The sequence below is a fragment of the Ranitomeya imitator genome, chromosome 8, assembly GCF_032444005.1.
Source record: "Ranitomeya imitator isolate aRanImi1 chromosome 8, aRanImi1.pri, whole genome shotgun sequence".
Taxonomy (NCBI): domain Eukaryota; kingdom Metazoa; phylum Chordata; class Amphibia; order Anura; family Dendrobatidae; genus Ranitomeya; species Ranitomeya imitator.
Genome location: NC_091289.1, coordinates 185,685,464 through 185,710,432, shown reverse-complemented (window position 1 = coordinate 185,710,432; position 24,969 = coordinate 185,685,464). Strand labels below are relative to the sequence as shown.

The following is a 24,969-nucleotide window of genomic DNA, read 5'->3' as shown; positions in this document are numbered from 1 at the left end:
GTGACACCTCAGAAGAACAACAACACATGACATTAAATGTTCCTAAAACTTGTATAAAAGCAGAAGTTTGGATAGGTTGCTGGTCTGCAGCTTTCAGACATTTGTTGCTGCCCATTAATCTGGGTACGGTTATATAGGCATTTCCGTCATTCTACAGTAAGAAAGATTGTTAATAAGTAAAAAAAATAAGACAGTTCACAATCTTCCCAGCAGTGAACATCCCAGCAAATTCACCCCAAGTCAGACCATGCAATACTCAGAGAAATGCCAACAAAACCCAAGAACTACAGCTCATACTCTAAAGGCTTCAAAATGTCAAATGTTCAAGTTCATGCAAATACAATTACCAAAAGACTGAACAAGTGCGGCTTCTTTGGAAAGGTTTCCAGGAGAAAGAGAATATGGCAGAATGGCTAAAGTCTGAAAAAAATACAAGACTTCTAGAACAATGTCCTTTACATAGATGCAGAGGCGTAGCTAGGGTTTTGGTTCGGGGGGGGGGGTGATATGAGGGGGACGAAGCTTCTGAGTGGGCTCCTAACCAGGTAACCTTGATTACAACTCGATGACGCGCCCTAGTAGTGGAGAGAACCTCAGCAGATGACCGCGCTGTTACTGAAGATAATCTCTATATAAAGACCAATACTGATATTACTGCCATATGGTCAGTGGTAGATACCAGTCCTGCAGAACATATAAGAGATCACAGCACAGTTATAGATAATGACTTACCATTGACGTTCTCTGATGGAATCGTTCATTTTTCCCGTATTTTCCATCTGGCCCAGACCGACATGACATCTTCTTCCAGCCAGGACTCGTCTGCAGAGAATACAACAGAGAAACATTTCACTTCTCACATTCCAGCCATCACCATCTATTCCCAACCTGCACAAACTCCTCATCCTGCTAATACCCCAATACTGAGCCGCTGCTGCCATATGTGTCCCTATTACTGCCCCTGATACCCCAATACTGAGCCGCTGCTGCCGTATGTGTCCCTATTACTGCCCCTGATACCCCAATACTGAGCCGCTGCTGCCGTATGTGTCCCTATTACTGCCCCTGATACCCCAATACTGAGCCGCTGCTGCCGTATGTGTGGCTATTACTGCCCCTGATACCCCAATACTGAGCCGCTGCTGCCGTATATGTCCCTATTACTGCACCTGATACCCCAATACTGAGCCGCTGCTGCCGTATGTGTCCCTATTACTGCCCCTGATACCCCAATACTGAGCTGCTACTGCCATATGTGACCCTATTACTGCACCTGATACCCCAATACTGAGCTGCTACTGCCATATGTGACCCTATTACTGCACCTGATACCCCAATACTGAGCCGCTGCTGCCGTATGTGTCCCTATTACTGCCCCTGATACCCCAATACTGAGCTGCTACTGCCATATGTGACCCTATTACTGCACCTGATACCCCAATACTGAGCTGCTACTGCCATATGTGACCCTATTACTGCCCCTGATACCCCAATACTGAGCCGCTGCTGCCGTATGTGTCCCTATTACTGCACCTGACACCCCAATACTGAGCCGCTGCTGCCGTATGTGTGCGTATTACTGCACCCGATATCCCAATACTGAGCTTCTGCCGTATGTGTCTCTATTACTGCACCTGATACCCCAATACTGAGCCGCTGCTGCCGTATGTGTCCCTATTACTGCACCTGATATCCCAATACTGAGCTTCTGCCGTATGTGTCTCTATTACTGCCCCTGATACCCCAATACCGAGCCGCTGCTGCCGTATGTGTCCCTGTTGCTGCACCTGATATCCCAATACTGAGCCGCTGCTGCCGTATGTGTCCCTATTACTGCACCTGATACCCCAATACTGAGCCGCTGCTGCCGTATGTGTCTCTATTACTGCACCTGATACCCCAATACTGAGCCGCTGCTGCCGTATGTGTCCCTATTACTGCACCTGATACCCCAATACTGAGCCGCTGCTGCCGTATGTGTCCCTATTACTGCACCTGATACCCCAATACTGAGCCGCTGCTGCCGTATGTGTCCATATTACTGCACCTGATATCCCAATACTGAGCCGCTGCTGCTGTATGTGTCCCTATTACTGCACCTGATACCCCAATACTGAGCCGCTGCTGCCGTATGTGTCCCTATTACTGCACCTGATACCCCAATACTGAGCCGCTGCTGCCGTATGTGTCCCTATTATTGCACCTGATACCCCAATACTGAGCCGCTGCTGCTGTATGTGTCCCTATTACTGCACCTGATACCCCAATACTGAGCCGCTGCTGCCGTATGTGTCCCTATTACTGCACCTGATACCCCAATACTGAGCCGCTGCTGCCGTATGTGACCCTATTACTGCACCTGCTATGCGGCTCTCTGTGGCCTCTAAATTCTAAAGCACCTCTCTATAATATAGTAATGTTGGGTGCTAGTGCCCTAGAAAACAGTGCTCATATTTTGCCTCCTAGAAAGTAATAATGCCCTGTGTGTACACCTTTAATAGTCACAGTAACCCGAGTTCCCCTATAACAATAAGTGCCCACTTTACATTTAATAATGTCTTGAGTCTCCCCCCTGTAGAGCTTCCCTATACACAGTATGATGCTCTCTTTTACACAGTATAATGCCGCCTGACTGTATAGTACCACCCACACAATATACTGTCCCCTTAGTAGCATCCAAACTGTTTGATGGCTCAAACACTGTATGATGGCCCCTTCACTGCAATCCCCACACTGTGAGATGGCCCCCTCACTGTAATCTCCACACTGTATGATGCCCCCTAGATAGCCTCCATTTAGTATAATGCACCAGATAGTCCTCAATATAGTATAATGTACTCCCCATAGGCCTACTCTATATTGTATAATGCACCTCCCATAGGCAGACTCTATAGCACAAGGCAACACCCCATAGGCAGACCCTGTAGTATAACGCAGCACCCCATAGGCAGACCCTGTATTTTAAGGCAGCACCCCTATAGGCAGACCCTGTACAATAAGGCAGCACCCCTATAGGCAGACCCTGTAGTATTAGGCAGACCCCCTATAGGCAGACCCTGTAGTATTAGGCATCACCCCCCCAATAGGCAGACCCTGTAGTATTAGGCAGACCCCCCTATAGGCAGACCCTGTAGTATTAGGCATCACCCCCCTATAGGCAGACCCTGTAGTATTAGGCAGACCCCCTACAGGCAGACCCTGTAGTATTGCAGACTATAGGTAGACCCTGTAGTATTAGGCAGACCCCCTTATAGGCAGATCCTGTAGTATTAGGCAGCACCCCATTGCTCATTGCAGTCAGCTGTATCGGCTAAATGCCAGTACAGCTGACCTTGCAATAACAGGCGGGGGGCCCACTGCTGGCACCGGGCCCCCCCGCCTGCTCAGGGGCCCCATAGCGGCTGGCGGCAGAGCAGGGAGATCGATTCTCCCTGTGCGCCGATACAGTTACAGTAGCGTAGCTCCGGGTGGGCACCCTCTGAGCACTGGGGCACCCGCACCCTCTGCCCCCCCCAGTAGCTACGCTACTGAATAGATGAGACCGAAGAGAAGATATATGGCCATAATGTCCTGCACCACGTGTGGTGAAAACCAAACACTGCCTTCCAGCATGAACGCATCACACAAACTGTCCAGTACTGGGGTGGAGGGGTGCAACTTAGGCCTTGTTTTGCAAGCGCCAGGGTCTGGGCACTTTGGTATATAGATGAGTTCATGGTTAACTCAGTGACTGCAAAGTACTCTGGAGTCAAATGTGAGGCCATCTGTCCAAGATCTAAAGCTTATCCGAAACTGGCTCATGCAAAAAAAAAAAGAACCAAGGTCCTACATTGGCCCAAAGTTCAGACCACAACCCAAATGAAATGCTGAGCAATGTAAGAGAGTTGTGCAGAAACGAATATCCATAATCATCATCCGGAGTGGAGGAAAGCCCCGTCCGCTCACACAGGGGTCCATTCATTAGCTGCAATCAGTGGAGGTCCAGCTGCCGGATCACGGGACCTGAAATCTATAGGATAAGTTACAGGAGGCGATTAATCCGTCGAGGCTTTCCCCTGTACAAATGGTCGATAGCTGTGAGCACACGGCGCAACGTTCCACATGGTGTAGCGCGAATCCCTCGCAGACGCTCCTGGTGCACGTACAACTGGTAATTACAATTAGTAAAGCAGTAACAGTGGACATGGTTATGTGACTTTCGGTCATGTCTGGGAATCTGCTGCAGAACAATCCTGGCTTCTTTTCCGCGCCAAACTTAGGCAAGACAAAAATAAGCAGATACTCAGACACCTACGCATGAGCGAGCGACGCGGCTTCCATTATCACGCTGGGGGCAGACACGGTCTGGATGAAAAGGTCTGGTCCTACAGGAAACTTATAGATAATGGCAAGAATGTTTCTTAAAGAAAGCAAGTGCCGCAACATAACCAAAATGACAAACATGCTACGATGTTGCAATGCGACTTTGTGATCTTCATGCTGTGTGGCCAAATGTGACACATAGTCCGAACCTTAATATTTTACGCCCCCCCTCTCTGTGTGTCAGTCATGCTTAGGATTGATCATAAGCCATGTATCAATTCACTGACGGAGCTCAGAGATGTTGATAATGGTATGAAACTGGCACACAATGGCCGCGTCCTGTATGGAGCTGGTAATGACTTTGTCAGGAGATTTAAAACATGTTGTTAATCTCCAAGTAATGATAGATGGAACGGATCGACACCCGGCTCCGCTGCCAGCGCTGACAGGAGGGATTCTGAGCTGACACACGGATGGATGTGTTGTAAGGACGCCTTCAGTTGTATCTGATCCTTGGAAAGTTCGGTGACAAACGCTAAGTATTGCATTGCAGAGACCACATGACGTGTTACACGGTTCCAGAATGGTGAATTTTTATCTAGATAGGTTATGAAAAAATACATAGTCTTCCTGCACTCATCCCCCACAACAAGTTAGAGCTTATAGTGAACACAACAGTGTAATATACTCAGGAATGGTTCTGCTCTGTAAATTGCCATCCACTCTTGATTAGTGAGATGCCCTTTTCATCAGTATTCTGCCAGAACGATAGGTACTGTAAGTTTTATTCCTCTTACCTCCCAGCATGCATTGTAGACAGACAAAGACCAATCCTCACTCCCAATAGAGTGACAAAGATCCACCCCACTTCCTGTAGAGTGACCAAGATCCACCCCACTTCCTGTAGAGTGACCAAGATCCACCCCACTTCCTGTAGAGTGACCAAGATCCACCCCACTTCCTGTAGAGTGACAAAGATCCATCCCACTTCCTGTAGAGTGACCAAGATCCACCCCACTTCCTGTAGAGTGACCAAGATCCACCCCACTTCCTGTAGAGTGACCAAGATCCACCCCACTTCCTGTAGAGTGACCAAGATCCATCCCACTTCCTGTAGAGTGACAAAGATTGGCCTCCACTTCCTGTAGAAAGACATAGACCGGCCTCCACTTCCTGTATAAAGACATAGACCGGCCTCCACTTCCTGCAGAGTGACAAAGATCAGCCTCCACTTCCTGTTGACAGACATAGACCAGCCTGCACTTCCTGTAGCGTGACAAAGATCAGCTTCCACTTCCTCTAGAGTGACAAAGATTGGCCTCCACTTCCTGTAGAAAGACATAGACCGGCCTCCACTTCCTGTAGAGTGACAAAGATTGGTCTCCACCTCCTGTAGAAACACACAGACCGGCCTCCACTTCATGTGGAGTGACAAGGATCAGCCTCCACTTCCTGTAGAAACAGACAGATTGCCCTCCACTTCCTGTAGAAACACACAGATTGCCCTCCACTTCCTGTAGAGTGACACAGATTGGCCTCCACTTCCAGTAGAAAGACATAAACCAGCCTCCACTTCCTGTAGAGTGACAAAGATTGACCAGCCTGCACTTCCTGTAGAAGGACATAGACCAGCCTGCACTTCCTGTTAACAGACATAGACCAGCCTGCACTTCCTGTAGAACCACATAGACCAGCCTGCACTTCCTGTAGAAGGACATAGACTGCCATTCTAGAGGGGTTTTTTTTAGTAGTAAGATAATTTTTAAATGAAGTGATTTGTAGATTGTCTATGTATCATATGACCTATAAAGTAAGATCAAATTATCTATAAAGTCTGAGACTATTCAGGTAAATGACAACTGCTTTTGAGAGTCAGGAATGTGCTAGCATTGGGTGTCACTTCCCTTCCCCCACTCATCATACACAGTGAATAAATCAGCAGGGGGCGACACTGAGCACAGGAGGAGCTCCACACTACAGAGGATGTGAAATCAGTGCTCCACCTTTGGGTCTGATGGGAGAAAAATTGAAAACAGGAATCGTGGTAATTAGGTAAATTCTCTGTATACAATGTCTTTACCATGTAATGCAGGAAAGTTAAAGTTTCTTCTGTTGCTGATGACAGATGCAGTTGTATGTGGACTTGCCCTTTAAGTGTAATTTCCTATAGGCGACTATACGGGGAGGGGGTCTTCTGTCTGTGTCCTTAGTGTCCCCATATTATAAGAATGATGAATAGAAGACCGATTCAGAACACCGGGGCTTCTCGCCCCATTTATTTTCAGACCCGTCGGCACAGACATAAATACCACATTTTATAAACTCAGGAGACGTCGCAGTAGAGTTTTATGTGAGGTGAGCTGAGGACATGGGGACGGCACTGTACAATGAAGAGGAGTTATTATAGGATACTGACCGCCATATGACAGGAGGACGTTCCGCAGATCAATGCCAGACGGGATGTGATTGGCTGATTTTCACATGGCAGGTTAGATCCGGTCACATCGGCACCGATCACTCCTGATCAAGAAACAATGAGCAATTATAGAAGCAGGAGAAAAGCCAAACGGATAAATTACTAAATGCCCCACTAGTAAAATACTGAGGTCATTGTAAAAAAATGATAAATTTGTATTAAATATGCAAAAATAAAAAGGGATATCCAGAGCCGAAGCTTAATATACTAATAAATGGGAGAGTGAAGCAGCTGAACTTCGGTTATACATCTTCCTATATATTGGTGACAAGTGGGATCCAAGAAGGTGCAGGGTTCCCTTTGGCTTTTTCTCTTGCACAGGGACAATCCAGTAACCCCCAGATGAGGCACGGAGGGTCAGAAGGAGGGGGGCATGACCAGGGCAGGTAGCCAGTGACCAGGTGATTGGGGATTTTGGGAAAAGGCAGGGAGAACAGCAAGGAAGGAGGGGGAGGAAGTAAAGAATTGACAAACGGGGAAATGACATAGGGAAAGTGACCTAGGCACAGAGGAGAAGGAGGGAGATCAAGGGGGATAAAAGGACGCAGGGAGGAGCTGTAACCCTCTTTTACTCCCAGGACAACAAGCCCCACCCACCCATCCCAGAGGAGGAGAATGACTGGGTCGCAGTGGCCGGATCGAATAATGATATGAAGGATACTTATGCAAACGTGTTTAATTTGGCAGTTACCTTTAAGCCCAAGAGACAGGCAATCCAACGCCATGGTTCCCGGGAGGTTTCCCCCACAGGGGGCTTTTCCTCTCCTGACTGGTGGCGGATGGCTCTTCGTGAGCCTGAGGTTCTGTTATAATCAACGGAATAGTGATTTGAGCGCTGGTGGGTCCTCGAAGCTGGCAAAAAAGTTCGGTATGGGGGGTTCTTGCATTGCGGGCCCCCCTACAGTGGATGGTTATGGGTTGTTGGGTGATACCCGACGAGGCAAGTCGGGGTCACATTATCATGGGACCCGGAGGGCCACCCGATGTTGGAGGTCTGGTGCGCGGTACCGATGAGTGGGTACCCGACGATGGAAGTCGGGTACAGGTTTAGCGGTGTGGAGGCAACCTCTTCCCTCAATTCATGGTGCTTCCGAGCCTGGAGGAAAACACGGCTGGAAGTAAGGCTGGGAGGGAAGAGGCAATGCCGACGGTTTAATCACCAGACCAGGATCGGGTTAGCTTTGAGGGCCCCACCAAGTGTCTTTAATTATTATTATTAATAATAATAAATTGGCTGCTGTGGCCGTTATTATCCAAAAGTACTGGCGTGGCGTGTTTATTCAAGGGAAAAAGGGGGAATGTCACGGAGAGTCAACCTTGCCAAGGTCATGGGTGTTGTCTGTACAGAGAACTTCAGCAAGGACCAGTGTAAGGGTACGATCCCACTGTGGCTACAAATACTGCCCATCTATGGGGGGAAACGATCCCCCATGACACTAGAAGAGATAGCAATATTGGGGGCGCTCAGGGGAATTAAAGGGACTCTGTCACCTGAATTTGGCGGGACTGGTTTTGGGTCATATGGGCGGAGTTTTCGGGTGTTTGATTCACCCTTTCTTTACCCGCTGGCTGCATGCTGGCTGCAATATTTGATTGAAGTTCATTCTCTGTCCTCCTTAGTACATGCCTGCGCAAAGCAATCTTGCCTTGTGCAGGCATGTACTACGGAGGACAGAGAATGAACTTCAATCCAATATTGCAGCCAGCATGCAGCCAGCGGGTAAGGAAAGGGTGAATCAAACACCCAAAAACTCCGCCCATATGACCCAAAACCAGTCCCGCCAAATTCAGGTGACAGGTTCCCTTTAAAGCTGCCCATCTCCAGCAATTGCTCCAGCGTCAGAGCAGCGCTTACAACCTCTATGGCAAAAGCCTTGCGAGTGCTGCACTCCTTGCCTAGGAATCAGTAACATTAAAAGTTGTCCGTTCTTGCGAACAGAAAGGATTTTTAATAATAGCTAAATTCATTGCAAAGTTGCTTGTTATTTTCAAGCACTTTGCAATTTTATTTATTTACGATGATGAGAAAAACCCTTTAAAAACTTTAATTACCGAATAAAAAGTTTTGCAAATTTTGAATATAGTTTGGTGACTAAATTTCTCACTATTTCCTGATTTCAGTGTGAATATGTGTCATGGTTGTGCCACTGGCATGGACCGTGAGCTTGAGATGCTGCAAGCAGATACAGCTTTGCCTTTGCAGTATGAGCCAGCAGGGCCAGCTTCAGAGCAGCGCTTACAAGTTCTATTGTCAAAAGCTTGTAAGCACTGCGCAAGTTCGGCCTTTGCTCTTACACAATGAGCCATAAACCAAATAAAAAATCCCCCTGTTCTTGGGAAACCCGTTCTTGGTAATGGAGATGATATTTAATAACCATTACTGTATATTACAAAATTACTTGTTTTTGTAAGCACATTGCAATTTTACCCATTTAAGGTCATGAAAATAACCCTTTATGCCTTATTTCCATCAAACCAGAAAACGCCTTAATGGTGTATTCCCATCTTGTAAAGTGATGACATATTACTAGGATATGCAATCGCAGGGACTCGAAAATGTTTTTTAAGCACGCCGAAGTCACTCGGTTAGCACCCGAGCATGCTCAGATAACACCTTATCCCATCACTAATTATGAATCGTGAATTATTATGATTATTATGATTATTAATATTATTATTAATAATAATAATAAATGAGGTTAGAATCTAAATAACATAAGTGAACGATGTGATTATTGCCCATTGTATTAGCTATGTTTTGTCTTATTATTGGGAACCCCTTATCCCGGTGTGATCGGGGGGATCCAGAGCCCCTATTCTTGCGCACAATGGTGGACTGCTGTTAATGAGGCAGCTGTATAAGCATCGCATTTTATAACCCCCAATTAATATGGAGAACCAGTTGTATAACAGCTGTGGCTGAAAACCTGATTAACTGCGACCCGAGGCCTGCGAGCAGCTGCGAGCCCACTGAGCGCAGACTGTGGGGCCAGTGTGTACCTGTCGCTGCACCGCGCTTGCCCCGCGCTCGCCCCGCCACATGTTATTGGAAAATGGTTGCAATTTAAGCATTTCCTGAGGCTGTCAGCACCTCCTCAGCCGGAGCAGACCCCAGACTTACCAAGCGTCCCACTGGAGACCGTTCCCCCCCAAACACTGCAATCATTTCACTACATTCCCACGAATATTTAACCGGCCTCAGGTTTAAAGAGTAAAATCTGCAGCTCAGGACAAGAAGAGCAGCGAGGAGCCATGAAATGTTATTTTTCTGTATTTTATTTTCAGTCACTTGTGGAATTCAGCTTTGATCAGAATGGGTGTATCTAAGCCTATCATGTGTGATACTGTTTGCTGAGGAGATGTATCCAAGTCTTTCATGCATGATACGGTTTGCTGGACTAGTGTATCTAAGTATTGTGTTATACTGTCGGCTGAACTGATGTATTAAAGTCTTTCATGTATGATACTGTCTGTTGGAACGGTGTATCTAAGCCTATCATGTGTAATACTGTCTGTTGAACTGGTGTATCTAAGGCTAACATGTGTGATACTGTCTGTTGGAACGGTGTATCTAAGCCTATAATGTGTAATACTGTCTGTTAGAATGGTGTATCTAAGCCTATCATGTGTAATACTGTCTGTTGGAACGGTGTATCTAAGCCTATCACGTGTAATACTGTCTGTTGGAACGGTGTATCTAAGCCTATCATGTTTAATACGGTCTGTTGAACTCGTGTATCTAAGCCTATCATGTGTAATACTGTATTACTGTCTGTTGGAACAGTGTATCTAAGTCTATCATGTTTTACTGTCAGACTAAGCTAGACCAGTACAACTATCATGTGTGATACTGTTTGTTGAAGAGATGTATCCAAGTCTTTCATGCATGATGCTGTTTGCTGGACTAGTGAATCTAAGTCTGGCATGTGTGATACTGTCAGTTGAACTGGTGTATCTAAGCCTAGCATGTGTGATACTGTCAGTTGAACTGGTGTATCTAAGCTTGCAATGTTTCATACTACCCACTAAGCTGGCATATCTAATCCTATTATATGTGACACTGTCTTGAGAGCGGAGTATCTAAGCCTATAATGTCTAATACTGTCCCCAAGTGGATATATCTAAGCCTACCCTGTGTGATACCGCTACGTCTGGATAAACATGGCGTCCCAGCTGCCGGCTTGCAGATGAGCAGAGAGGCATTTTAGTGTGGAGTGTTTTTGCCAACACACTGAGAAAAGGGGCAAGAGAGTAGTGAAATGGGCAGAGTGTGCCTATGTTGTGCCAAAGGAGCTGTAGGGATGAGATTCACCAGTAGACCCGAGGCTGTAAGACAAAAAGAGCCTGAGTGGTGCTGCTCAGCAAAGGCGACTACGACCCCTGGGGGACAACCTGACGCAAGAGGAGTCAGACCCAACCTACTGCTGTCATTAGTTAAAGGATATCTGTAATTTCAGGTGACTTTACAAAATAAGTTGTCTTTTTTGTACACGAGTAATAACATTATTTCTGACCATTATATGACTACTGATTTTTTATCAGTTTCCTCCTCTCCAGCCTCCATCTCTAATTTTCAGCTGTATCTGAGCTGGTGGGTGGAAGCTATCGGCTATGATGTCTTATATAGACAGCACACACAGGCATGATGGATTCCTGTTCTCCTATCTCTATGTAACACGTGTTCAGAAGTATCAGCAGCTGCAGGGAAGATATTATACAAACTACTGAGCAGAGTAGATGTGAATCCAGCATTGGAGTGAGATACATTTTTTCTAGAAAGCAGCAACTGGATGCCTCTCTCTTTCTGATTCTCCTACCCCCTCTACCCCACCAGGCTCCATAGACTTCACTTTGGGACAATATTCTGGTGTGTGCAAAGTATTGTCATGTGCCCAGTGCATATTTACAGTTGAGAAAAGTCGGGTATCTGTGAAAGGCAGTGGCGTAGTGGCCATAAGGGGCAGTAGTAGTACTGAGCTGCATCCAAATATGTGACAGGTGCATCCCGGGGACAGCGTATAGATAGTGGAACTGCAGAGGTGAACGGTAAAAACTCGGGTACACTAGGAAGAGTATTCAGGATTTGTCCTGCGACTGTTCAGAACAATTAAAAAAACTTTCTTTGAGGGCGAAAGGTCAGCGCGAGCCCCCCATCCCCATCCCCCAGATCTGTCCCATATATTGTATAGGAGCAGTGTACGCCCTGTGCTGTATACAGCCCCTTCCCAGTTCCCGTGACTTTCGGGCTGTTTTTTATCACATCCTGACACATGAAGAACAGCAATGATTACTTCTGGCAAAACTTAGCATAACTTCTACTTTTTTGGCCCAACTTACCGAGCCCCCCGGCGTGAGCGTCGATGAGGGAAGCCGCCACAGCGATCCCTTCTGGAAGACCAAGGTCACTGGCAGCTTGTGAAGTGAGGTTATTCCCAACTGGATCTCCTGGAGACACAACTCGGTTTCCTGGGCAGACGGAGGATAAATAACAAGAGTTCACACTGATAAACAGAAATAAAGCAGATTTTCTCTGTAATACGTCCATAAAGGTGGCTCTCGACCAAAAACTGACGCAACCGAGGTGCTTGTCCCACAATAATACACTGGTGGACTAAAAGCTGTCATTAACCATTTATCCGACAGGGGGCGCTAAATATCCTGTTAGGTGATGGTGAAAAGACGTCGCCATGCAATGGAAGCTATGGTCCGGCTCCTATTTACAAAGATTGGTGGCACTGGCAACATATAGAGTAGTCTCTAAAAATATTTACAATGAAAAACAATAAATATAACCTAAAATGCATGAAAATATTTCTCATAATAAGAAGCCATATGTGTACATGAGGAATAACACAACTCGGTCCATTTTATGACTTGTATCCTTCATCATCATCCTTACAGACTGTATCTGTAATGTCCAGTCGTCTCTGAGCTAGAGGGTCCAGACTAGCTTCTATTAAGTCTCCCATACACAGCACATAGAAACATATCGGATTCCTGCTCTCATGTCTTTATAAAGCAGCACCGGACAGTGTAGATGTGAATCCAGCTCTGGGATGAGAGAAAACACTGTCTCTCAGTTTTTGCTTCTTCCTCTTTCTCTCCTCCATAGACTTCAATAAGCTGCTGTAATCTGATCTCTCAGTGAGCTGAAACTCTATTTTATTTTGGCCTAGATGGATTTTAGCAGCTTTCAGAGTGACTGGTGAGATCGGGGGGGCGGAGGAGAAATGGCTCACAAGTGGAGGAAGGAGCAGATTTGCTGATAAGATATATTAAAGTTTCTCATATTCGCCTGTACCATTGATTTATGCAAAGTTTGTTGAGAAGACAGAAATCTTATTTTGTTACCAGATACATGAATTGCACGAGTTTTAACTGGGATGTATCAGTGTGACAACCCCAGCCTAAATAGAAAAGAAACACAGAAAATGGCCCCTGTGCAAGAACAATATATGGGCCCTTTGCAGCCCAAGAGCTCTTTAAAAAAAATTGCCCCTGGTTTTTAGGTAGAAATGGGCCCCCTTACCTCCTGACCCCCTGTGCGGCCACGCAGGATGCACCACTGACATGTCTGCCCCTGGTAGGGCCAATGGACACCGTAGAGTGGGGCTCCACAGATAAAGGTCTCCATCAGATGTACAACACAGGAGCTACTGAAACATCAAGGCCGCCGTAGTGAAAGAAGCTTTCTTCTCCAATAAAAAACAAATGTCATCTTCGCACTCAGCAGATTTCTGATGTTCCGGGATGATGAATTACGCTGTGACTAGCGCTAGGGTCAGGCCGTCTCAGGCGCTGGGGAACCAGATGTTTTGGCATAAATCGTGGACGCAGTTTGTGTTATTATATACAGTTCAGCTGTCTAAAAAGGGACATGAGGATATGGACTGATTTACCCCGTGTGGGGGGCATTACTGGGGGACCCCACCCAAGAATGCAGATTATAAGGGCTCCTAGATTAGATGTATGGTGCAAAAAAAAGACTCCGATCCTTCAAGTTCAGCCTTTCTCCACCAGTTATATGTTCTCTATCTCTAGATTATTTATAAGCCACAATGTCATTTGTTGTAAGAAAAAAAATCCAGCCCTTTATAAATGCTGTTATGGTGTCGGCCATTACTATTTTAGACTGACTGCTCTAACCGTAAAGAACCCTTTCCTATTTAGCTGCCAGAATCGCCTTTCCTCCCCATATAATGAGTGCCCCCTGGTCATTTGTAAGTTCTTTGGAAAGAATATGCGCCAGTCCTTTGTATGTATTTATACATATAAATGAGATCTCCTCTGAAGGGTTTTTTCTAACCTAAACAAGTCCAACTTTTCTAACCTTTCTAGCTTTCCAATATACCTTTTATAGGGTGGAGCCCAAAAGAGGATCCAGAATTTAAACAGTGATAAATGGAGGGATAATAATACACTGGATCATGTTTATTTATCTCTCTTTTTATACATCCTAAAATCTTACTTGCTGTTGCAGCTGCTGCCTGACATTGAGTGCTGCTGCTCAGCTTCCTTGTAACCAGAATAGCAAGTCCTTCTCCTGTTCTGTAACCTGAGAATATTACAATTTAACGCAGCAACACAACTACTATGACCGTGCTGCATTACTCTACAGTAAACTTCATCTACTGGACAGTATTTGCCTCCTTCAATGATGCAAATGTCACCTATAAAGAATGGAGGACTTGCCTCTCTGTCTATTTCATATCTACAGGTCCTTCTCAAAAAATTAGCATATAGTGTTAAATTTCATTATTTACCATAATGTAATGATTACAATTAAACTTTCATATATTATAGATTCATTATCCACCAACTGAAATTTGTCAGGTCTTTTATTGTTTTAATACTGATGATTTTGGCATACAACTCCTGATAACCCAAAAAACCTGTCTCAATAAATTAGCATATCAAGAAAAGGTTCTCTAAAGGTACCTTCACACATAACGATATTGTTAACGATATCGTTGCTATTTGTGACGTAGCAACGATATCGTTAATGAAATCGTTATGTGTGACAGCGACCAACGATCAGGCCCCTGCTGGGAGATCGTTGGTCGCTGAATAAAGTCCAGAACTTTATTTCGTCGCTGGACTCCCTGGAGACATCGCTGGATCGGCGTGTCTGACACCGATCCAGCGATGTCTTCACTGGTAACCAGGGTAAACATCGGGTAACTAAGCGCAGGGCCGCGCTTAGTAACCCGATGTTTACCCTGGTTACCATGCTAAAAGTAAAAAAAAACAAACACTACATACTTACCTACAGCCGTCTGTCCTCCAGCGCTGTGCTCTGCACTCCTCCTGTACTGGCTGTGAGCCGGAAAGCAGAGCGGTGACGTCACCGCTCTGCTTTCCGGCTCCCAGCCAGTACAGGAGGAGTGCAGAGAAGCAGAGCGCAGCGCTGGAGGACAGACCGCTGTAGGTAAGTATCTAGTGTTTGTTTTTTTTTACTTTTAGCATGGTAACCAGGGTAAACATCGGGTTACTAAGCGCGGCCCTGCGCTTAGTTACCCGATGTTTACCCTGGTTACCGGCATCGTTGGTCGCTGGAGAGCGGTCTGTGTGACAGCTCTCCAGCGACCAAACAGCGACGCTGCAGCGATCCGGATCGTTGTCGGTATCGCTGCAGCGTCGCTAAATGTGAAGGGGCCTTAAACGACCTATTACCCTAATCTTCTGAATCAGCTAATTAACTCTAAACACATGCAAAAGATACCTGAGGCTTTTATAAACTCCCTGCCTGGTTCATTACTCAAAACCCCCATCATGGGTAAGACTAGCGACCTGACAGATGTCAAGAAGGCCATCATTGACACCCTCAAGCAAGAGGGTAAGGCCCAGAAAGAAATTTCTCAACAAATAGGCTGTTCCCAGAGTGCTGTATCAAGGCACCTCAATGGTAAGTCTGTTGGAAGGAAACAATGTGGCAGAAAACGCTGTACAACGAGAAGAGGAGACCGGACCCTGAGGAAGATTGTGGAGAAGGACCGATTCCAGACCTTGGGGAACCGGAGGAAGCAGTGGACTGAGTCTGGTGTGGAAACATCCAGAGCCACCGTGCACAGGCGTGTGCAGGAAATGGGCTACAGGTGCCGCATTCCCCAGGTAAAGCCACTTTTGAACCATAAACAGCGGCAGAGGCGCCTGACCTGGGCTACAGAGAAGCAGCACTGGACTGTTGCTAAGTGGTCCCAAGTACTTTTTTCTGATGAAAGCAAATTTTGCATGTCATTCGGAAATCAAGGTGCCAGAGTCTGGAGGAAGACTGGGGAGAAGGAAATGCCAAAATGCCTGAAGTCCAGTGTCAAGTACCCACAGTCAGTGATGGTGTGGGGTGCCATGTCAGCTGCTGGTGTTGGTCCACTGTGTTTCATCAAGGGCAGGGTCAATGCAGCTAGCTATCAGGAGATTTTGGAGCACTTCATGCTTCCATCGGCTGAAATGCTTTATGGAGATGAAGATTTCATTTTTCAGCACGACCTGGCACCTGCTCACAGTGCCAAAACCACTGGTAAATGGTTTACTGACCGTGGTATTACTGTGCTCAATTGGCCTGCCAACTCTCCTGACCTGAACCCCATAGAGAATCTGTGGGATATTGTGAAGAGAAAGTTGAGAGACGCAAGACCCAACACTCTGGATGAGCTTAAGGCCGCTATTGAAGCATCCTGGGCCTCCATAACATCTCAGCAGTGTCACAGGCTGATTGCCTCCATGCCACGCCGCATTGAAGCAGTCATTTCTGCCAAAGGATTCCCGACCAAGTATTGAGTGCATAACTGAACATTATTATTTGATGGTTTTTTTGTTTGTTATTAAAAAACACTTTTATTTGATTGGATGGGTGAAATATGCTAATTTATTGAGACAGGTTTTTTGGGTTATCAGGAGTTGTATGCCAAAATCATCAGTATTAAAACAATAAAAGACCTGACAAATTTCAGTTGGTGGATAATGAATCTATAATATATGAAAGTTTAATTGTAATCATTACATTATGGTAAATAATGAAATTTAACACTATATGCTAATTTTTTGAGAAGGACCTGTATATATCTATCTAAAATATAGCTATCTCATATCTATCAGTTCAATTCAAATTCTAAGAAGCTTTATTGGCAGGACCAAATACACATTAGTTTTGCCAAAACACGTGTGCAGTAGGGAATATGGATAGGGACTGCAGGAATGATAAATGGGGCACATAGGTGGAGGCTATGGAAGTCCATGGCATATCATAGTTGTCTGAAATCTGGGAAGAGAACGGAGAGTCTCCTGAAGTGAGTGCCCCCCTTCTGAGTATTTGGTGCAGTGTAGTAGGAAGTGAGTCTCATCCTCCAGGGTCTCCCGGTCACAGTGTGGGCACAGACTTTCCTCCCTGGACTTGTAGCTCTGTCTGTACCGGCCAGACTCAATGGGCAGACTGTGGGCACTGAGTCTATACCGGCTCAGGATCTGGAGTCTGGGAGTGTCTCCAGATATGGAGCCAGTCTGTGTTCTCTCTGTAGACTCCGGTACATGGTCAGTTTCTGTGAGGGGATTATATCGTTCTTCCAGTCACTGACATACCTCTCCTGATCCTCATCTACCATCTTCCTGATTCTGACTTTTGGGGTTTCGGTGAGCTGTTCTGGGGCTCCTGGTTCGGGTGTTCTGGGTGTCCTTAATTGGCAGCAAACTCGCTTGAACTTAACCCCATAGAGAATCTATACGGTATTGTCAAGAGGAAGATGATAGACACCAGACCCAGCAATGCAGACGAGCTGAAGGCTGCTACCAAAGCAACCTGGGCTTCCATAACCCCTCAGCAGTGCCACATTCTGATCGCCTCCATGCCACGCCGCATTGATGCAGCAATTGATGCAAAAGGAGCCCGGACCAAGTATTGAGGGCATTTACTGAACATACATTTCAGTAGTACAACATTTCGGATTTTAAAATCATTTTTCAAGCTGGTGTTATAAAGTATTCTAATTTACTGAGATAATGACTTTTGGGTTTTCATTGGCTGTAAGCCATAATCATCAACATTAACAGAAATAAACACGTGAAATAGATCACTCTGTGTGTAATGACTCTATATAATATATGAGTTTTACTTTTTGTATTGAAGAACTGAAATAAATTAACTTTTTGATGCTATTCTAATTTTGTGAGACGCCTCTGTATATGTAGCAGGGCTTTATGGTGATTGAAGCTTGGATTGCTACTATGTATGTGAGCCTGGAAGGACAACGCCATCTTCAGTACTGCTCGATTTAGCGGGAATCTGTCAAGCTCAGCCCGACGGGCACTGTTGGTGGTACTCCGATGGACCTGGAGAAGGGGCTCACAGAATTCCAGGTGGAATATTTCTGTTGGGCTGGAATCCCACCTTGACCAGTCTGGGTATGTGTTAGGACCCAGACTTCGCTTCAGTACAAAAAGATTGGGGCAATGATGGCATAAAAGATTTTTAGGCAGACCCTCACTGATGGCTTCAGAGGGTAGAGATTCCTTCGGATGACATGGAAGGTTTTGCAGGCCTGGTCATTCCAGATCTCTGTGGCTTGTTTGAAGCTCCCCAACTGGTGATGTTTCAGGCCCAGGTAGGTGAACTTGTCCGTTCCGTAAGAGTGCAGTTATTTAGCACAACTGAACGGTGCTGGTCCGATCTTGGCTTTCTGCTTTCTCCCCTGGAACACCACGATGTTGGTTTTCTTTGCGTTGATGGGTAGTGTCCATGCGGAGCTGAATTTCTACACGATTTTCAGGTTGTCTTGGAGCCTGAATCTTCTTTGAAGAATCTAAGAATCTCCAGTTATTACAAATAGTACAGTAAAATAAAAATTGCCAGGGAATCATTGAGGATTTTGTTTTGCTTCAGCTACAATAACACAAAGCCTTTGAATAGGCCTCCACTCGATTCCCGAGTTCCGGACCCAACATTTAATGGTGTCGTACCAAGAACTACTGTTACTAAGAAACAAGATGCAGGTAGAAAACAATCTAAATGTTGAAGAGGCTCAAGCACAATGACCCCTTCAAACAGCAGATTGAAAGTCGAACCCCACCGATCTGATAATGATGGCCTATACGAACACTAGACCATCCATATTCTGATTCTGGAAATCTACTATAAGCCGAAATTGCTAGACATCAAAGACTGAAACACTAAGCAGCAGGACTGGTGTCAACACTTGCTTGACATGAAGAAGTTAAACACTAAGTTAATATTTAAGCAGCTGACATATCTATACACCTGAAGCGGGCCTGTCGAGATCCAGTCCGGGGATATGTTTCTGATTATTCTTTCCCCGGGATGGTCATGCGGGGGTTAATCTTCCCGGCCTCATTTTGGTATCTGTCTGGCTATTTAAGTCCGCTGTTACCTGCAAGCAGTGTCAGTTATAATTTATGTCTCTGGCTTGAGCAGCTGACCCCGTTATACCCTGATTTGTCCTCTGCCTGTTTACCTAGGTCCCGTTCCTGTTTCCCTTGTAACTTCGCTAGTCGTATTACTCGCTCTCTGTGTTGTGACCTCCTGGTATTTGACTCGGCTTGCCCCTGAACTGTTCTTTTGTCTTCCATCTCTGGCTTTCCTGCTCCCGACCGGCTCTGACTTCTTTGGCTTGTTTCTGACCATGTGTATTGCTGTGACCTCTGGTACTTCGTTCCCTCTCTGTTGCTTACCCGGCTTTTCTGACTACTCTTCCGCCACCTAGTGGTTCCTGCCTGCTGTTCTGTGGTTTCTCTGTGAGTGTACCTTTTCTCCTTCACCTGCACCCCCTGGTGGAGGTTGTGTGCTACTGCACTGCAGCAGGCATTATAGGGCCACTAAACTACTGGACACCAGGACATGGAAACCAAAACACTAAGCAGCAGGACCCAATAAATGACTGGAAATGGGTGATGGGATATTTTAGTCTTGTGCAAGAAGAGCTTTGTCTTTCTCACTACAGTCTCATCACTGATAATAACCCAGTAAATCGGGCAGTAACCAATAAACCATAGTCATACATCTTGTAAACCAGACTTTTTCTCATCCTTTATTGTACAGTCTGTACGTCCTATTCTGACCACATTAAAAATAAAAGAAAAAAATAGCTTTCCCACAAGCCTGACCTCATAAAATTGGGGAGTAACACTCATTCTGAGAAGAGTAGATATCATTTCTTTTTGTGGCCTTAGTAACAATGTATCATTAGTGTCCAGGGAAGATGCTCTTCTTCATCCTGAAACTGCAGGGAGCGCCGAGGAACAAACCCGCTGCTACGAGCCGGGAGAATATCTGAATATTTACAGTCAACAAGCTGAATGTTCAAGGAAGAAAATGCATTGAGAGAAACGCTGTGTTCCCAACAGGCAGCGACCGCACAGCTGGAAGGAGTTTAATGGACGGCTCAGAATTCTGCCATCTCCGCAGCTTTTTTCTCAAATCAGCGGCACAGAATATAAACACGTCTGCGCACTTAACATGGAGGACAAAACTACTAATTATTACTCCTGGTGGCCAGCCAATCAACAGGCGACGCTCACGTATGGGTTTATAATTGACGGCTTTGTGGAAATTGAACCTTCTAGTTTATTATACATAGTCTAATGTATAACCTTGGCCGAGACATCAAATCTGTAAATTAAATTTCCCCACAAAAGGTCAATAAGGCTAACAAACTGCACATGGAGTGGAGAACAGAGGAAACATGTAAGATGTAAAGGTGCAGAGATTGTCATACATGATAGTGTATGTCTAAACATAATAGTTCTTTTTCTTCAATCAATATTAATAACTCTAAAGGCTTCAGAGCCAAAATGTATAACTACTAGTGTTGAGCGAATGTACTAGTTACTCAAGATTTATCGAGCATGCTCGGGTGTACTCCCGAGTATTTTTTAATTGCTCTGAGTTTTAGTTTTCATTGCCGCAGCTGAATGATTTACATCTGTTAGCCAGCATAAGTACATGTGGGGGTTGCCTGGTTGCTAGGGAATCCCCACATGTACTTATTCTGGCTAACAGATGTAAATCATTCAGCTGCGGCAATAAAAACTAAAACTCTGAGCAATAAAAAATACCGTACTCGGAGGACAACCGAGCATGCTCGAGAAATCTCGAGTAACAAGCATATTCGCTCATCACTAATAACTACAATAGCACTGCTCCTATGTACAAGAATACAACTACTATAATACTGCTCCTATGTACAAGAATGTAACTACTATAATACTGCCCCTATGTACAAGAATATAACTACAATAATACTGCCCCTATGTACAAGAATATAACTACTATAATACTGCCCCTATGTACAAGAATATAACTACTATAATACTGCTCCTATGTACAAGAATATAACTACTATAATACTGCTCCTATGTACAAGAATATAACTACTATAATACTGCTCCTATGTACAGGAATATAACTACTATAATACTGCCCCTATGTACAAGAATATAACTACTATAATACTGCCCCTATGTACAAGAATATAACTACTATAATACTGCTCCTATGTACAAGAATATAACTACTATAATACTGCCCCTATGTACAAGAATATAACTACAATAATACTGCCCCTATGTACAAGAATATAACTACTATAATACTGCCCCTATGTACAAGAATATAACTACTATAATACTGCTCCTATGTACAAGAATATAACTACTATAATACTGCCCCTATGTACAAGAATATAACTACTATAATACTGCCCCTATGTACAAGAATATAACTACAATAATACTTCTCCTATGTACAAGAATATAACTACTATAATACTGCCCCTATGTACAAGAATATAACTACTATAATACTGCTCCTATGTACAAGAATATAACTACTATAATACTGCCCCTATGTTCAAGAATATAACTACTATAATACTGCTCCATATGTACAAGAATATAACTACTATAAAACTGCCCCTATGTACAAGAATATAACTACTATAATACTGCCCCTATGTACAAGAATATAACTACTATAATACTGCTCCCTATGTACAAGAATATAACTACTATAATACTGCCCCTATGTACAAGAATATAACTACTATAATACTGCCCCTGTGTACAAGAATATAACTACTATAATACTGCCCCTATGTACAAGAATATAACTACTATAATACTGCTCCTGTGTACAAGAATATAACTACTATAATACTGCCCCTGTGTACAAGAATATAACTACTATAATACTGCCCCTATGTACAAGAATATAACTACTATAATACTGCCCCTGTGTACAAGAATATAACTACTATAATACTGCCCCTGTGTACAAGAATATAACTACTATAATACTGCCCCTATGTACAAGAATATAACTACTATAATACTGCCCCTGTGTACAAGAATATAACTACTATAATACTGCCCCTGTGTACAAGAATATAACTACTATAATACTGCTCCTATGTACAAGAATATAACTACTATAATACTGCCCCTATGTACAAGAATATAACTACAATAATACTTCTCCTATGTACAAGAATATAACTACTATAATACTGCCCCTATGTACAAGAATATAACTACTATAATACTGCTCCTATGTACAAGAATATAACTACTATAATACTGCCCCTATGTTCAAGAATATAACTACTATAATACTGCTCCATATGTACAAGAATATAACTACTATAAAACTGCCCCTATGTACAAGAATATAACTACTATAATACTGCCCCTATGTACAAGAATATAACTACTATAATACTGCTCCCTATGTACAAGAATATAACTACTATAATACTGCCCCTATGTACAAGAATATAACTACTATAATACTGCCCCTGTGTACAAGAATATAACTACTATAATACTGCCCCTATGTACAAGAATATAACTACTATAATACTGCCCCTGTGTACAAGAATATAACTACTATAATACTGCCCCTATGTACAAGAATATAACTACTATAATGCTGCCCCTATGTACAAGAATATAACTACTATAATACTGCCCCTGTGTACAAGAATATAACTACTATAATACTGCTCCCTATGTACAAGAATATAACTACTATAATACTGCCCCTATGTACAAGAATATAACTACTATAATACTGCTCCTATGTACAAGAATATAACTACTATAATACTGCCCCTATGTACAAGAATATAACTACTATAATACTGCCTCCTATGTACAAGAATATAACTACTATAATACTGCTCCCTATGTACAAGAATATAACTACTATAATACTGCAATACTGCCTCTACTTATTAACATTGACCCGAATTTTAATTTTATATTGTTATTAGCAGAGTAAGTAGAGGAAAAAAGTATAATGGATGGAGGACGGATTTGCTATTTTAGCTGAGTGATCATCACTACATCTCTACAGTGTAATGAATAGGGCGGGTGTTTTCATTTTTGAGAAATTGTTGAACTAGCAGCTCCATTTACAGCTGTTCATGGTGGGGATTCTGATCTGGGTGTCATGCTTGTTCATAGTGGGGGGTCGTAGACTGTCAGACAGAAGCCCTTGAACTTGTGGATTCCCAGCTGCTGGGACAGACTGGCCTTGTTGACACTTTGACATCAGCAGGTTTAAAGCTTGGAACCGACATCTCACCTTTTTAGATTATTGATGACATATTTTGGTATAACCTGTCACTTTACTGCTAAACAAGTCAATAAAGTTTAAAGGGAACCTGTCATCTGAATTTGGCGGGACCGGTTTTCGGTTATATGGGTGGAGTTTTCAGGTGTTTGATTCACCCTTTCCTTACCCGCTGGCCGCAATATTGGATTGAAGTTCATTCTCTGTCCTCCGTAGTACACGCCTGTGCAAGGCAATCTTGCCTTGCGCACGCGCACTATGCTTTGCCCAACTGCGGGCAAAGCTGAAAAGCATTAGTGCGCATGCGCCGGTGCACTATGTCCCAGAACACAGCGAAATAGTTCCGGCACATAGTGCGCCGGCGCATGCGCACTAATGCTTTTCGGCTTTGCCCGAAGATTGCCTTGCGCCGGCGTGTACTACGGAGGACAGAGAATGAACTTCAATCCAATATTGCAGCCAGCATGCAGCCAGCGGGTAAGGAAAGGGTGAATCAAACACCTGAAAACTCCGCCCATATGACCGAAAACCGGTCCCGCCAAATTCAGGTGACAGGTTCGCTTTAAGCCATTGTTACAAACTACATACAATCTTCTCTAAAAAATGGAGAGAAGATCAGCCAACTATTACTAACTAGATCCAAACCAGGACAAGAATATATGACTTTTAAATTACGTTAGTCAAAGGGGGCGGGGCAGTGACAACACTTGAGTATGACAGTACAAGAAAAATAAATATTTGTATGATCATAAGGAGCCCGAAAGATCAGTAGTCTTTAAATAAGAACTCTCCCTAATGATGACTGTCTAAATCTGTATGCAGTGAGCTCCCCCTAGTGATAGGTGTATATTCTCTGTATGTAACCACTTCATCTTAATGATGGCTGTAGAAATCTGTTTGCAGTGAGCTCCCTCTAGTGGTGGCTGTATAAATCTGTATGTAGTGAGCTCCCTCTAGTGGTGGCTGTATAAATCTGTATGTAGTGAGCTCCCTCTAGTGGTGACTGTATAAATCTGTATGTAGTGAGCTCCCTCTAGTGGTGACTGTATAAATCTGTATGTAGTGAGCTCCCTCTAGTGGTGACTGCATAAATCTGTATGTAGTGAGCTCCCTCTAGTGGTGGCTGTATAAATCTGTATGTAGTGAGCTCCCTCTAGTGGTGACTGCATAAATCTGTATGTAGTGAGCTCCCTCTAGTGGTGGCTGTATAAATCTGTATGCAGTGAGCTCCCTCTAGTGGTGGCTGTATAAATCTGTATGCAGTGAGCTGCCCCTAGTGGTGACTGTATAAATCTGTATGCAGTGAGCTCCCTCTAGTGGTGGCTGTATAACTCTGTATGTAGTGAGCTCCCTCTAGTGGTGGCTGTATAAATCTGTATGCAGTGAGCTCCCTCTAGTGGTGGCTGTATAACTCTGTATGTAGTGAGCTCCCTCTAGTGGTGGCTGTATAAATCTGTATGCAGTGAGCTCCGTCTAGTGGTGGCTGTATAACTCTGTATGTAGTGAGCTCCCTTTAGTGGTGGCTGTATAAATCTGTATGCAGTGAGCTCCTTCTAGTGGTGGCTGTATAACTCTGTATGTAGTGAGCTCCCTTTAGTGGTGGCTGTATAAATCT

General features: G+C 44.2%; 1 protein-coding gene across 8 annotated transcripts in view; it reads right to left on the bottom strand.

Annotated features, from left to right (window-relative positions):
- FGGY (FGGY carbohydrate kinase domain containing) overlaps positions 1-24,969 on the bottom strand; it is a 182,879-nt gene that overhangs the window by 78,648 nt on the left and 79,262 nt on the right. For 3 of the 8 annotated variants that reach the window (XM_069738116.1, XM_069738117.1, XM_069738124.1), the window contains 3 exons: positions 12,116-12,244; positions 6,719-6,822; positions 733-822 (listed from right to left, as the gene is read on the bottom strand). In XM_069738116.1, the coding sequence (XP_069594217.1) occupies positions 733-822; positions 6,719-6,822; positions 12,116-12,244 (323 nt within the window). Of the gene's footprint in view, positions 1-732; positions 823-6,718; positions 6,823-12,115; positions 12,245-13,307; positions 13,459-24,969 lie in introns of those variants that run through there. The other 5 variants (XM_069738118.1, XM_069738120.1, XM_069738119.1 and 2 more) reach the window with 3 other exon arrangements.